The sequence below is a fragment of the Aquarana catesbeiana genome, linkage group LG03 (assembly GCF_042186555.1).
Source record: "Aquarana catesbeiana isolate 2022-GZ linkage group LG03, ASM4218655v1, whole genome shotgun sequence".
Taxonomy (NCBI): Eukaryota; Metazoa; Chordata; class Amphibia; order Anura; family Ranidae; genus Aquarana; species Aquarana catesbeiana.
The window spans coordinates 290,140,200-290,157,058 of NC_133326.1; the positions used below are offsets into that span (position 1 = coordinate 290,140,200).

The 16,859-nt window shown below is 44.4% G+C and overlaps 1 protein-coding gene across 1 annotated transcript in view; it reads left to right on the forward strand.

Annotated features, from left to right (window-relative positions):
* The window catches only part of CEP290 (centrosomal protein 290), a 318,271-nt gene that overhangs the window by 56,929 nt on the left and 244,483 nt on the right, over positions 1-16,859 (forward strand). Inside the window, exon 17 of the mRNA XM_073620204.1 lies at positions 16,573-16,685. Within this exon, the coding sequence (XP_073476305.1) occupies positions 16,573-16,685 (113 nt within the window). The remainder of the gene's footprint in view (positions 1-16,572; positions 16,686-16,859) is intronic.

The window sequence follows — 16,859 nt, forward strand, 5'->3', positions numbered from 1 at the left end:
AACGGATGTTGGCTCAAACTTGTCTTGCATACACACGGTCACACAAAGTTGTCAGAAAATTTGATCGGTCTGAACGCGGTGACGTAAAACACGTACGTCGGGACTATAAACGGGGCAGTAGCCAATAGCTTTCGTCTCTTTATTTATTCTGAGCATGCGTGGCACTTTGTGTGTCAGATATGTGTACACATGATTGGAATTTAACCGATCGGATTTTGTTGTCGGAAAATTTTATAGCCTGCTCTCAAACTTTGTGTGTCAGAAATTCCGGCGGAAAAAGTCCGATGGAGCCCACACACGATCGGAATTTCCGACAACACAATCCGACCACACTTTTTTCCGTCAGAAAATCCGACCGTGTGTACAGGACATTACTCCCTTACCCCTGTAAACTATTTTTCAATAAAAACATCGGGGGAAAAAAAGTAAAATTGGAGAGAGAGATAATGAGATTGCATTTGTTTTCTAATACTGTTAGCCACACAGAAAAACAATAATTAGTGAAAAGGTAGTTAATTAATATATTAATACATTTATTTGTCTGTAATAAGATGGACAGTTATAAGAAAAATCAGTGTTGAATATCTCAAAAGGAATCCCTCATTCCCTTATCTCTTAAGCTACAGCTAGGACCCACACTGTTATGCTTTCCAGCAGCGTGGGTTGTCTAAAAGGTTCTTCCTTCTAGATATTTTGGCACTCTGTGAACTCAATTATAAGAGTCAGGATGGACTTGGTCTGTGTATAGAATGTATCTTTGAGAAGGCCATCACTTTGCTATTACAAGGTGGGCCCTACTGTAGCACCCAAAGTGGTATTCCCTTTTGGTGGGCCACTAGAAGCCAGGCCAGCACAGACAGTATTTAGACAATCCTAGAAAAACAGAAGGCTATGGCGTCCAAGTGGGGGGGGGGGGGGGGTTGGTTTTGCTAGTAGACTACTAGAACTGTCTCTACTTGGAGTAGTCAAATTGTAAAGCAAACTTAAGGGCACATTGCAGGTGATTAGAAAATATTTTCCATACAGTAACACCAATGCAAGTACGCATTTCAAATACTTACTGTTCTTTGCTTTTACATGTAATTGAATACATTGGTAATAGGGTCTCCAGAAATACTGTCACTGATTTGTTTCTTATGTAGCGATTTGCTTTTCTACACTTAGCAGAAAACAAATCACTTCCCACTTATTGTTACTTAAACTCAGGACCCTGCATTTACTTTATCTGGTCTCCCACAGTACACAGAACATGCAATTGTTTTATTAAATATAAACTGCTAAATACCTTTTCTCATCAGCAGTATAAAGCAGTCTTGTGACCTCTATTAGTGTCTGGTTAAAGCTTGCAGGAGGAGTTTTCATTCTACTCTGACTGTCCTATGAGGCTGCAGGACCCCTGACCCACTGTCTTGGCAGTGCTGCTTGTCCCTGTGCTGATCACTTGCATCCTCCCCAAGAAAAAAAAAAAACTTTCTAGCAAAACACACCAAACCGAGCATGTGCAGAGTGCCCCCAAGGCTCTGTACTATCAGCAGATGGCTTGGGGTCAGTAAAAGAAGTGGAGGAACAGAAAAGACAGGATCAAACAGCCTTTTTACACAATGTGGATGATTAACCCCTTAGGTCCCACAACCTTGTAACAAGCATGCTTTACTGCATATACAGACTGATTTTACTGTTGTGGGTTTAGTAACACTTTAACCCACAAATTAGTCTGCCTGTATAGTATGTATGCAAAGATATAGCTGAACCCTGTTGAGAATTCAGGCTTTTTTATTTCCCCTTTTTTCCCTCCTCTTAGATGGTATTTTTTTTTTCTTTACTGTACAGAATGATTTTCTGCTGAGTCTTGATTTCTGTCAGTGATGTATATATGTTTTTACAGGATTATGTGGCTCAGATGAGTCCACTGTTAAAATGTGTGGGATTCAGAAGCATATCAGAGGTTATGTCCCTTTTTATTTGTATTTGAATTGCTTTTAAGACTTATTCGGGTCTGAGATCTCTATCATTTTGAATCAGAAATAAAGGCAGCCATATATTATTAATACCACTATTTCTATTAATGCCATCTGTTGCTCCCAGGTGAGGGTCTGACATTGAAAATAATCAACTCTTAACCATCTTGTCAATCCACAATGATAAGGAGTCTGAATTTGTAAGGTATTTTGACTTTTCTACCATCAGATGGGTGTCCTGGGAAAACTGGTATGTGCAGGACACCTATATATATCCAGCTTCGTTTTGAATTACACTTTCCAAGCGTGTGATGATCTTTATGATCTAGTGAAATGTCTTTTCTGAGACCTAGATGTGCAGAGAAGGAAATTCCTTACAGATTTGTGGAAGACTAAATAGAACAGAGTTATCTTGGTCTGCAAAACATTAGTACAAATGTGAGAGGTAATAGCTACAGAAGTACACCTAAGAGGCCCATAAATAGTATGAGGCCAGTAAATAAACATGTAATCGGATTCATCAGTTGCTAGCAAGTATGAGGCAGTGTCATCACCGATTAGAGACCTTCTAATTTACATGATACTCTGGGAAGACAGAATGTGTTATTTTATGTCCAGGAACTTTGGATTTGTAGTTAGTGTCATAGTCTTCTGGTCTTGTGTCACTTGTTAGGGATTAAAGCCTAACTCCAAGCTCCAAACACCACTACTTTTAACTTTTTTGGAAACTAATTTAATTTCCTTCTTCCTCTTTAAAATATTTCATACCTTTTGTTCCAGTTCACTTTTTCAAATAAAAGCTGCTCTATGGATAAGCTACCATAGTGCTGCATTTATTAATAGTAATGTAACCGCATGGCTGAGTACTTACTGGCTGTACAGGCCAACAAGGGGGCCTTCTGTTGACTGTTCTGCATCGGAATAGTATTTTTTTTTCTTCTCATATAGGGACAGTTGTTACCTGGCTAAAAAATGTGTTTAAATTGCTGCTCTTTAAATTACTTTTCTGCTACAGAGCATCTGTATTTTTTGCCACAAGTGCACAAACAAAAAGAGTGATGTTTCCAATATCCTACTGTCTTCTCTTTTTCTCGTACTAAATAATATTTAAAGTGTTACTAAACCCTGCATTCACTATATCTGGTCTCCCACAGTACACAGAACATGGAAATGCAATTATTTTGGTAAATATAAACTGCTAAATATCTTTTCTCATCAGCTGTATATAGCAATCTTGTGACTTCTATCAGTGTCTGGTTAAAGCTTGTAGGAGGAGTTTTCATTCTACTCTGACTGTCCTATGAGACTGCAGGAATCCTGGACCCTCTGTCTGGACAGTGCTGATTGGTCCTGTGCCGATCATGTGCACTCTCCCAAGAAAAAATAAAAACTCTATACACATCAAACTGAGAATGTGCAGAGTGACTCCAAAAGCTCTGTCTTATCAGGAGATGGTTAGGGGACAGTGGAAGAAGGGGAGGATCAGAGAAGACAGGATCAGGCCTTTTTACCCAATTATTATTATTATTATACAGGATTTATATAGCGCCAACAGTTTGCGCAGCGCTTCTACCCAATGTAGAGGATTCATCTCTTAGGTTTCACAATGAGAATAACAAGCATGCTTTACTTCCTATACAGACTGATTTTACTGTTGTAACAAATTAAAGTAACACTTTAATACTTTTTATATATAAATATGTCACAGAGACAATTGTATTCCCATGCACAACATGTACATAACAGACATCTGTCAGATATCAGTTTTACAGAGTTTGGTCCTTCTCCCTGCTGAATTTAAAAATAAATCAATTTCCCTTGGTTATTTATGACATTTGATATGCAAAGCCAATGTTGTGGCACTAAAATGTTTTGCAACCATTTTGGTTTATTTCCTGGTTTAACCACTTCAATACTGGGCACTTACCCCCCTACCCGCCTAGGACAATTTTCAGCTTTCAGTGCTGTCGCATTTAGAATGACAATTGTGTGGTCATACAACACTTTTCTTCCCACAAATAGAGCTTTCTTTTGGTGGTATTTGATCACCACTGGGGTTTTTATTTTTGCTAAACAAACTAAAAAATAAAATAAAATTTCTTTCTCGTACATCACGGGACACAGAGCCTCAGTAATTACTGATGGGTTATTTTGGTATCACAAGGTGATTGGACACTGGTCACACCCTAGACAGGAAGTTCAACCCCCTATATAACCCCTCCCCTTACTGGGGATACCTCAGTTTTTTCGCCAGTGTCTTAGGTGTTGGTCACGAATAAGATGTAGCTGTGCTGAGCTCCAAAGGATTATCCTACACTGGGGCAAGCCATGCAACCGGATCCATTCAAAGTGCTTTTTCAGGCCAAATTGGATGGTACTCGGGCCTCGTGTCCGAAGAAACGAGGTTTTACCTGTAACGCTTCTCTTTTTAGAGAGCTGGACCCCGGGATCCAGTATTTGTTTTTTTCAGCCATATCCCTGGCGGGATGTTTTACGGGGCCAGAACTGCGGATCCTCCTATTCAAGGGGGCCCCAGTCTCTGAAGGTTTTTTCAAACGGAGCCCACCGTGAGAGGTGAAGGTTGGGTCTGTATAACAGATCCCTGCAGCTGGATAAGGTAAGGGAGACTCCTCAAGAATTATTTAATTCTAGTAGGTTTTCTTTTTTAAAGCGGGGTTCCACCCAAATTTTGAACAATATCTGTATGTATTCTCTAACCTTGCCTAGATGCTGACATGCCGTTTAAAAAAAATTAAATCGCCGTAATTACCTTTTATTTTTCTATTCTTCTTTGCACTTCCTGGTTCTCCTCCCGTGGGAGTAGGCGTGTTTCTAGCCTCTCCCAGACTCCTGGGAGCTAGTCTCAGGCTTCCCAGGATGCCACTGAGCATGTGCGGGAACGAGCAGTGAATGCTGGGAGCACAGCATTCACCACATCCAGGAAATAAATGCTTGTGGGCTTCAAATGCCCACAATGAAGATGGAAACTGCCTGCAGTGAATAATATAAGTTATTCTTTCCGACGAAATCTGACACAGGCGGACATATTACACACAATATGTGAGTATGTAAGGCTGAGAAGAAAAGTTTGTGAATGAACTCAAAAAAAAAAAAAAAAAAACGATAGATAGGTGGACCCCCGCTTTAACCACTTCAGCCCCGGAAGGATTTACCCCCTTCCTGACCAGAGCACTTTTTACAATTCGGCACTGCGTCGCTTTAACTGCTAATTGCGCGGTCATGCAATGCTCTACCCAAACAAAACTTGCGTCCTTTTCTTCCCACAAATAGAGCTTTCTTTTGATGGTATTTGATCACCTCTGCCGTTTTTATTTTTTGCGCTATAAACGGAAAAAGACTGAAAATTTTGAAAAAAAATGATATTTTCTACTTTTTGTTATAAAAAAAATCCAATAAACTAAATTTTAGTCATACATTTAGGCCAAAATGTATTCGGCCACATGTCTTTGGTAAAAAAAATGTCAATAAGCGTATATTTATTGGTTTGCGCAAAAGTTATAGCGTCTACAAACTAGGGTACATTTTCTGGAATTTACACAGCTTTTAGTTTATGACTGCCTATGTCATTTCTTGAGGTGCTAAAATGGCAGGGCAGTACAACCCCCCCCCCAAATGACCCCATTTTGGAAAGTAGACACCCCAAGGAAATTGCTGAGAGGTATGTTGAACCCATTGAATATTTATTTTTTTTGTCCCAAGTGATTGAATAATGACAAAAAAAAAAAAAAAAAAATTTACAAAAAGTTGTCACTAAATGATATATTGCTCACATAGGCCATGGGCATATGTGGAATTGCACCCAAAATACATTCAGCTGCTTCTCCTGAGTACATGTGTGGCACTTTTTGGGAGCCTAGCCGCGTACGGGGCCCCGAAAACCCAGCACCACCTTCAGGATTTCTAAGGGCATACATTTTTGATTTCACTCCTCACTACCTATCACAGTTTTGAAGGCCATAAAATGCCAAGATGGCACAACCCCCCCCCAAATGACCCCATTTTGGAAAGTAGACACCCCAAGCTATTTGCTGAGAGGCATGGTGAGTATTTTGCAGCTCTCATTTGTTTTTGAAAATGAAGAAAGACCAGAAAAAAAAAATTTTTTTTTTCTTTTTTCAATTTTCAAAACCTTGTGACAAAAAGTGAGGTCTGCAAAATACTCACTATACCTCTCAGCAAATAGCTTGGGGTGTCTACTTTCCAAAATTGGGTCATTTGGGGGGGTTTTGTGCCACCTGGGCTTTCCATGGCCTCCGAAACTGTGATAGGCAGTGAAGAGTGAAATCAAAAATTTACGGCCTTAGAAAGCCTGAAGGCGGTTCTTGGTTTTCGGGGTCCCGTACGCGGCTAGGCTCCCAAAAAGTCCCACACATGTGGTATCCCCGTACTCAGGAGAAGCAACAGAATTTATTTTGGGGTGTAATTTCACAAATCCCCATGGCATGTTTGAGCAATATAACATTTAGTGACAACTTTGTGCAAAAAAAAAAAAAAAATTTGTCTCTTTCCCGCAACTTGTGTCACAATATAAAATATTCCATGGACTCGACATGCCTCTCAGCAAATAGCTTGGGGTGTCTACTTTCCAAAATGGGGTCATTTGGGGGGGTTTGAACTGTCCTGGCATTTTATGCACAACATTTAGAAGCTTACGTCACACATCACCCACTCTTCTAACCACTTGAAGACAAAGCCCTTTCTGACACTTTTTGATTACATGAAAAAATTATTTTTTTTTGCAAGAAAATTACTTTGAACCCCCAAACATTATATATTATTTTAAAGCAAATGCCCTACAGATTAAAATGGTGGGTGTTTCATTTTTTTATTTTCACACAGTAATTGCGCAGCGATTTTTCAAACGCATTTTTTGTGGAAAAAACACACTTTTTTAAATTTTAATGCACTAAAACACACTATATTGCCCAAATGTTTGATGAAATAAAAAAGATGATCTTAGGCCGAGTACATGGATACCAAACATGACATGCTTTAAAATTGCGCACAAACGTGCAGTGGCAACAAAATTAATACATTTTTAAAAGCCTTTAAAAGCCTTTACAGGTTACCACTTTAGATTTACAGAGGAGGTCTACTGCTAAAATTACTGCCCTCGATCTGACCTTCGCGGTGATACCTCACATGCATGGTGCAATTGCTGTTTACATTTGACGCCAGACCGACGCTTGCGTTCGCCTTAGCGCGAGAGCAGGGGGGACAGGGGTGCTTTTTTTTTTTTTTTTTCTTTATTATTTTTTTGCTTTTTTATCTTATTTTTAAACTGTTCCTTTCATATTTTTTTTTAAATCATTTTTATTGTTATCTCAGGGAATGTAAATATCCCCTATGATAGCAATAGGTAGTGACAGGTACTCTTTTTTGAAAAAATTGGGGTCTATTAGACCCTAGATTTCTCCTCTGCTCTCAAAGCATCTGACCACACCAAGATCGGTGTGATAAAATGCTTTCCCAATTTCCCAATGGCGCTGTTTACATCCGGCGAAATCTAAGTCATAAAATGCTCGTAGCTTCCGGTTTCTTAGGCCATAGAGATGTTTGGAGCCACTCTGGTCTCTGATCAGCTCTATGGTCAGCTGGCTAAATCACCGGCTGCATTCTCAGGTTCCCTGTTGAGACAGGAGAGCCAGAGAAAAACATGGAAGACGGTGGGGGGGGGGGGCATTCCCTCCCACTGCTTGTAAAAGCAGTCTAGAGGCTAATTAGCCGCTAGGATTGCTTTTACATGAAAGCCGACCGCTGGCTGAAAAGAATGATACCAAGATGATACCTAAACCTGCAGGCATCATTCTGGTATAACCACTCAAGGTCGTGAATGGCGTACCTGAAGACAAAAAAATGGTTAACAATAAAGCACAGTAAACGGTAAAGTATAAAAAATTGCATACCTGATAAAACATAATAACAATAAAACATTGCAGAATAGAATACAGTAAAAAAGAGCAGAACACCAGAGAGAGAATAGAGAGAGAGAGAACAATAAAACGACAACTATTTTTTTATATTTTTGTTTGTGTTTTTTTTTTTTTTTACACTTTTTTTTTGTAACTGTAACTTTTATAACTGTAACCGGTTCCAGGTTCGGGTCTCTCAAAATGCGATGGCATCTTGGGAGACCCTGTGAAAGTGTGCCTAGTCTGTGCAATGCTGTACCCTACGCTAATACTCAACTAGTGAATGGTAGCGTTCAAAACATTCACCAATGCAAAGACCAGGATTATCAGGACAGGAGGGACAATAATAGCGGGTGTCACGTCTATATCCGCGCTTGCTGCAGACACATCTTTTTTGGGGGGGTTCGTTGGGTAGGGGTACTCGGGAGGACATATAAATGCCTCTCATGCAGCCGACTGCATTTGGTTGGGGATGTGAATGGGGGAAATACGGGCGCTGCAGAAGTGGTGGGTTCCCAATTAGGATTGGCGAATGCAGCAGGAAGGGCATTATGGGCACGACGGGCCTGTGTTTGTCTTTTTGGTGGCAGCGGGACACTACTTGTGCTTGCCACCTCACCAGCTTGAACTGCACTTATGGGACTCGCCACGTCACCAAGTGTTACTGCAGTGCTGGTATGACTACGACCGGGGTGTACTAGGCCGCTGGCGCTTGCCAGTTCACCAAAACGCTACAAAAAAAAGTGACAGTGGTCGATCGATACTGCACTTGGGTGGGCTGGGCTGGGCCGGGCGGAGGGGCAAAACGCAGGTGCTAGCAGGTATCTGGGCTGATCCCACTAACACTGCGTTTTTGGGAACCCTAAACTGCTGGGGACGCTAGTATAGATCTGATCGGATCAGATATTGGTCCGATCAGATACTATACCACTAAGGGAGGTGTACGGTGCGTGCGTGGGTGTTAGTGGTACTGGCGCTAATCTGACGCTGCTTGGGGCTGGTGCTTGCCAGTTCACCAAAATGCTACCAAAAAAACTGTTAGCGATCGCAGGGATCAGGCCTGACTCTGCGAACGCTGCAGTTATGCGTTAAGTGTTTTGTAAGTGACAGTGATCGATCGATACTGCACTTGGGTGGGCTGGGCGGAGGGGCAAAACGCAGGTGCTAGCAGGTATCTGGGCTGATCCCGCTAACACTGCGTTTTTGGGAACCCTAAACTGCTGGGGACGTTAGTATAGATCTGATCGGATCAGATATTGATGCGTTCAGATACTATACCACTAAGGGAGGTGTACGGTGCGTGTACGGTGCGTGCGTGGGTGTTCGCGGTACTGGCGCTAATCTGACGCTGCCTGGGGCGACGCATATCACCGCCGGGCGATCCGGGGGCTAAACCTTTATTCGGTAATAAACGGCGGGTGCCCTGACACTAAAAAAAATAAACGAACTAACCAGCGTCACCCGTAACAGTTATACGGTGATCAGTGGTGAAAGGGTTAACTAGGGGGCAATCAAGGGGTTAAAACATTTATTAGATAGTATATGGGGGTCCCTGTCGCTATAAAACGCTGACAGCGAACCTAAATATTTACGTTCCTAACTAGCATCACCAGCGACACTAATACAGCGATCAGAAAAATGATCGCTTAGTGACACTGGTGACAGGGGGTGATCAAGGGGTTAAAACTTTATTAGGGGGGGTTAGGGGGGTACCCTAGACCTACAGGGGGCTAATACTAACTGTCTTACCACTGCTAACTGTCACAAACTGACACTATGCAGTAATCAGGAAAAAAACAAAACAAAACAAAAAAACCTGCTTGGTGTCAGTTTGTGATTGGGGGGGGGTCGGGGGGGGGTCGGGGGGGGATCGGGGGTGTTTAGTGTGCCTGGCATGTTCTACTGTGTTGTGTGTGAGTGTTGGTGCACTTACATGTCTTCTCTCCTCGGTGCTGGAACGGAAACTGGCCAGCCGAGGAGAGATGACATCACATCCTCTGCCTCTGTGTACTATACAGAGGCAGGGGATGTTTCTCATTGGCTGGGAGCGATCGCGAGGGGGGGGGGCACAATCGGATGGCCTCCCCCTCGTCTCTCAACTCTCCCAGCCAAACGCCGACCACCGATGGCACCGGGGGGGGGGTCCGATCGGACCCCCCGCCCGCGGGAAGGCAATCACGTACCAGGTACGTGATTTTGCCTGCCCGTGCCGCTCTGCTCACGTATATATGCGTGAGGCGGTCGGCAAGTGGTTAAGTAAATGTATGCTATGCCTATTGTCACCACCGGGGGCTGCCAAGAGCACATACCTTTTCATGCTTGTTCTATCTGTCTCAGTGTCCACGCTGTACGTTCCTCCAGCCAGGCTCCAGGTAGGATGGGTTGGGGGGGTTCTCTCCTTAAGGATGCTTCCCCCCATGATTTAGGGGGGCCGGGGTGGCCTGTACAAACAGCGGTAGTATACCACACCAGCGCCGCTGCTGCCGCCGCTACCGCGTTTTCGGCAGGTTCCCCATCCACCGGCCCTTCTCTCTCCTCCACCCCAGCCTCCCCTCCATGCTTGTCCCGAGGATCGGAGCTTCTGCTCGCGCGGGAAAGCACACGTTTTTGAAAAAAACGAGGGGGGGGGCAGGAGGGGTGGTCGGAGGAGGGGGGGGCGGAGCATTAACGCGACGTCTGGCGTGATTAGACGCCCACATCGCTGGCTACACAGGCTATAAAGTGCACTCTCTTTCAGATGCACACAGCCTATGGAGGGACACAGAGCTGACGGGCGCATGTGAGGTGGGACACAGGCATTCTCCCAGGCAGCATTTACTTAAAACACCAGACTGGGCATTGGTAGCAGCGGCAGTTGCTGAAATACATCGCTCAGCAGTCCAGTGTTTTTTTGTAGTACCTCCACCTTTTGTTGCTTTGCACTATGGGTAGAAGAGGTACAAATACCCCGAAAACTAGAGGCTCTAGGGGATCTCCCTCAGGCTCTGAGGACCCCCCCTTCTGCAGCACCTTCCCCCCCTGAAGGACCTGGGATGGCTGGCCAGGGTGAGCCGTCGGGGTCAGGGGCTGCATCTGCTTCTGGCACTTCAGCCCCTGTATACATTACGCAGGAGGTTTTTTCCTCAACCATTAATGGATTAGAGGGAAGACTAATGGCATTAATCGCATCTTCACTCAGTGGAAGAAAACGCACTAGGTCTCCCTCTGTTACCTAGGACCCTCAAGCAGAGGAACTCTTTGGAAAAAAGAGAGGAGTCCCTCTCTGAGGATCTGGATGAGACTAATGATTCCTCTTCTGAGGAATCAAGTGGAGAAGGTCCCTCTTCAGCTTCTCAGGATGAGAAGGTGTTAGTGCAAATTCTTGCTGGATTGGGACCGCTCCACATTTAGGTTGCCCGTATCTGAGTCAGTTAAGGAACCCTCCTCTTCTTTGGGTTCACTGAAGCCTCCTCCAACAACACATGCTTTTCCTGTTCATAGTTTACTAGAAAAGCTCATTTATTCTGAGTGGTATCACCCAGATATACATTTTTTTCCGCCTAAAAAGTTTTCAACACTTTATCCTATGGAGGAAAAATTTAGAAAAATGTGGGGTATACTGGCAGTTGACGCTGCCATTTCCTCCGTAAATAAAAGTCTGACTTGTCCTGTCGACAATGCTCAGATGCTTAGGGATCCAATTGATAAAAAAATGGAATTCCTGTTAAAAAATATTTTTTCCTTAGCGGGTTCAGTAGCTCAACCTGCAGTGGCAGCAATTGGAGTCTGTCAATACTTGAGAGACCATGTTAAACAGGTCCTCAAAGTTTTACCTGAACAGCAAGCCCGGGGGTTGGCCAACCTTCCAGCGGCTTTATGTTTTGCTGTTGACGCAATCAGAGATTCTATCATCCAAACCTCTCGCCTTTCGCTTGGGTTGGTGCATATGCGTAGAATCTTATGGTTGAAAAATTGGTCAGCCGAATCACCATGTAAGAAGCTTCTGGCTGGATTTCCATTTTGTGGTGCAAGGCTGTTTGGAGAGGATTTGGACAATTATATCCAAAAGATCTCTAGTGGGAAAAGCACACTTTTACCGGTTAAGAAAAGGAGCAAACGTCCCTCTTTTAAACTCTTGGCTCTTTCCCCAGTGCCAGGAGCATCAGCCCCCAGGCAATCGCGACGGCCTCCTCCGTCAGGCTCAAGAAATAAATTTCAGAGTCGACCCCAGGGATAAAAGAAGTCCTGGGGGAAGAAGCCTACTAGACAAGACCCTAAAGCCTCTTTATGAAGGAGCGCCCCCGCTCGCTCGGGTGGGGGGAAGACTGCTACAGTTCTCAAAGCTCTGGCAGGAAGATTTCCAGGACAGATGGGTAGTCTCCACGGTAACTCTAGGTTACAAACTGGAGTTCCGAGCATTCCCCTCTCCTCGTTTCCTCAGATCAAATGTCCCCAGATATCCAGAGAAAAAGAAGTCTCTCCTTCTAGCGTTAGAGCGACTATTGTCGCAAAAGGTCATCGTGGTGGTTCCCACGGAAGGGGATTGGGGTTTTATTCAAACCTTTTCGCGGTTCAAAAACCAAATGGGGATGTCAGACCCATTCTGGATCTAAAGGATCTAAACCGATTTCTAAAGATTCGATCCTTTCGCATGGAATCAATTTGATCAGTAGTCTCCATCCTACAAGGAGGAGAATTTCTGGCGTTAATAGACATCAAGGATGCGTACCTGCATGTACCCATTTTCCCTGCTCATCAAAAGTACTTGCGTTTCGAAGTAGAAAAACGCCACTTTCAGTTTATAGCCCTGCCTTTCGGGCTAGCCACTGCACCTCGGGTGTTTACAAAGATCTTGGCTCCTCCTCTGGCCAGATTAAGGGCCCAAAGTATAACTGTCATAGCATACCTAGACGACCTGCTCTTGATAGACCGGTCGGTAGCCTGCCTGGACCAGAACTTGGTCACCACAGTCAGCTACTTGGAATACCTAGGTTGGATTCTCAACTTAGTAAAGTCTTTCTTAAAACCAGTAAGAAGACTAGAGTATTTGGGCCTGGTCATAGATACAAGCCAAGAGAAGGTATTTTTACCTCAGGCAAAGATCAGTGCCTTAAAAGAACTGATTCAGGTAGTCAGAACAAAAAAGGGTCCTTCTGTTCGCCTTTGTATGAGGCTGCTGGGAAAGATGGTGGCTTTATTCGAAGCAGTTCCCTATGTTCAGTTTCATTCGAGACTGCTGCAACACAGTATCCTGTCTGCCTGGAACAAGAAAGTGCAGGCATTAGATTTTCCGATGCGTCTGTCTCCTCCAGTGCGTCAGAGCCTCAGTTGGTGGTTAATACCCGAAAACCTGCAAAAAAGGAAATCTTTTTTACTGGTTACCTGGACAGTGGTAACAACGGATGCCAGTTTTTCAGGTTGGGAAGCAGTTCTGGAACAGTCTGCGGTCCAAGGGGAATGGTCCAAAATCGAAAGGACCTTACCCATCAACATTCTGGAGATCCGTGCGGCATATCTAGCCCTAAAGGCCTGGACTCTCAGGCTACAGGGTTGCCCTGTCAGGATCCAGTCCGACAATGCCACAGCAGTGGCTTATATCAATCATCAAGGAGGCACCAGGAGTTGTGCAGCTCAGGGAGAAGTGAACCAGATTTTAGTTTGGGCAGAAAAGCATGTGCCATGCATATCGGCAATTTTCATTCCGGGGATAGAGAACTGGCAGGCGGACTATTTGAGTCGCCAGCGGTTAGTCCCAGGGGAATGGTTCCTTCACCCCGACGTCTTTTGGGCCATATGCCAAAGATGGGGGGTTCCAGATGTAGATCTCTTTGTATCCAGATTCAACAAAAAGATCGACAAGTTTGTGGCAAGAACAAAGGATCCTCTTGCATGTGGGACGGATGCGTTGGTGATTCCGTGGCATCGGTTCTCACTGATTTATGCATTCCCTCCTATTCTGCTACTGCCACGACTCCTTCGCAGGCTCAGGCAGGAAAAGAAGTCGGTACTTCTGGTGGCCCCAGCTTGGCCCAGGAGAGCTTGGTATGCAGAAATAGTAAGGATGACAGTGGGTTCCCCGTGGACCCTACCGTCACGTCCAGACCTGTTACCTCAAGGTCTAGTGTTCCATCCTGCCTTACAAACGCTGAATTTGACGGTTTGGCTATTGAAACCCATGTTCTGAAGAATCGTGGGCTTTCAGGTCCTGTGATCTCTACCTTGATCAATGCAAGGAAGCCAGCTTCCAGAGTAATTTATCATAGAGTCTGGAAGACTTATGTATCCTGGTGTGAAGCCAGGGGTTGGCATCCCAGAAAATATGTCATAGGTAGAATTCTTGACTTTCTACAAATGGAAGTAGAAATAAAGCTGGCCTTGAGTACCATCAAGGGCCAGGTCTCGGCGTTATCAGTATTATTTCAACGGCCACTTGCTTCACATTCTTTGGTCCGTAACTTTATGCAGGGGGTGATGCATCTTAATCCTCCGGTTAAGGCGCCCCTAAACCCCTGGGACTTGAATTTGGTTCTGTCAGTTTTACAAAAACAGCCTTTTGAACCAATACGTCAAATTCCCTTGGTCTTGTTGATAAGAAAGTTAATTTTTCTGGTAGTCATTTCTTCTGCTAGAAGAGTATCAGAATTAGCAGCTCTTTCCTGTAAAGAGCCTTATTTAATCTTGCATAAGGATATAGTGGTATTGCGCCCTCATCCTAGCTTTCTACCGAAGGTGGTTTCAGATTTCCATCTAAACCAAGATATTGTTCTGCCTTCCTTTTTCCCAGATCCCTGTTCTACGGAAGAAAGGTCACTACATTCTTTGGATGTAGTAAGAGCAGTCAAGGCCTATCTGGAAGCAACTGCTCAAATTCGCAAAACGGATGTTTTGTTCGTACTGCAAGAAGGTCCCAATAGAGGACAGGCAGCGTCAAAGTCTACCATTTCTAAATGGATTAGACAAATGATTATTCAAGCTTACGATTTGAAACAGAAAGTTCCACCTTTTCAAATCAAGGCACACTCCCAAGGGCTATTAGTGCTTCTTGGGCGGTGCATCACCAGGCCTCTATGGCTCAAATCTGCAAGGCCGCAACCTGGTCTTCAGTCCATACATTCACCAGATTTTATCAGGTGGATGTGGGAAGGCATAAGGATATCGCCTTTGGGCGTAGTGTGCTACAGGCAGCGGTATGAGGTCCTCAGGTCTGATTACACCCTACGTTGTGTGGTCCCCTCCCCTCAAATAGCATTGCTCTGGGACATCCCATCAGTAATTACTGAGTCTCTGTGTCCCGTGATGTACGAGAAAGAAAATAGGATTTTTATAACAGCTTACCTGTAAAATCCTTTTCTTTTGAGGTACATCACGGGACACAGAGGTCCCGCCCCTCTTCTAATACACTTATATTGCTTTGCTACAAAACTGAGGTATCCCCAGTAAGGGGAGGGGTTATATAGGGGGTTGAACTTCCTGTCTAGGGTGTGACCAGTGTCCAATCACCTTGTGATACCCATATAACCCATCAGTAATTACTGAGGCTCTGTGTCCCGTGATGTACCTCAAAAGAAAAGGATTTTACAGGTAAGCTGTTATAAAAATCTTATTTTTTCTTCACTTCTGTTATAACATTTTGTTTTCTCCTTCACTGATGAGGCTGCACTAATGGGCGCTGATGAGGTGGCACTGATGGGAGCTGATATATAGAATTGATGGGCACTGATAAGCAGCACTGATAGGCGACACTGATGGGCACTGATGGGCACTGGATAGGCAGCACTGATGAGGAGCTACTGACAGGCATTACTGATTGGCATCTGAAGGGCACTGCCAGGCATTACTGATGGGGCACTGATTGGCACAATTATGGGCACTGATTGGCACTTTGGGCACTGACAGGCGTTACTGATGGGCCACAGACTGGCAGCTGATGGGCACCTCTCATGGGGGCTGCCCTGATAATCAATGTGCTGATTATCAGCGCAGACCCCCCCCCTTCCGCCAGGGAGAGCCGCCAATCGGCTCTCCCTGTAAGTGCAAACCGAGGAAAGCCGTTTACCGGCACTTCCTGGTTCACGCTGTGATGAGCTGTGATTGGTCACAGCTGATCACGTGGTAAGGAGCCTCCGTCAGAGATGTGGTGTGTCAGAGTGACACACAGCACCACCGAACACCGCACTGCGTGCCGGCATGTTGTCCTGAAAGACGTCATATGACGTCCAGTCAGGATAACAGAACCACCGCCCGGCTGTCATTCTGATATAGGCCGGGCGTGAATTGGTTAAGTGATAGTAAACTTTTTTTTTTCTTTAAAATAACAAACATGCTATGCTTATCTACTCTGTGCAATGGTTCAATGATCCTCCTCTTTTCGGATCTCCTACTGGCTTTACTGGCTCCCCCATAGCAAGCTTCTTTCTATGGGGACACTCATGTGTGCTCACGCATGAGCCCCACTCTGTTTGTTGTCCATAGGACACAGAGCATGGCTCGGCCCCGTCCCCCGCTCCCTCCTCACTGGCTGATTGACAGCAGCGGGAGCCAATGGCTCCCGCTGCTGTCTCAGCCACTGAGGAGTGAGGGAGCCAAGAGAGCCTCTAATCTTGTGCACATTACTGGATCAGTTCAGTATAAGGTGGAGCGGCATAAAAAAAAAACTTTCTGCCTTGACAACTACTTTATTGCTATGTGTTTTTTTATTTCAGGGTTAACAGCTGATGACTTGTTCTTGAATGGAAGTTCCACTACAGACCCCAGTTCTAGACAGAGAGATTCCAGTTTTGTTGTCCTGGATAAAACAGGCGAAATTAGAGAAAAGGTAAGAATATCCTGTAAATCTTTAAAGATCCTTTATTTTTAACAGCAAATCAGATGTCAATGAAAATATTGCATAACAAAAGGTTATTTACTTGAGAGGTGGGGTTGAAAAGTTGAACTCCAGGCAGATATAAAAACACAGTCATGCAGCTCTGTATTTATTATTACATTATTA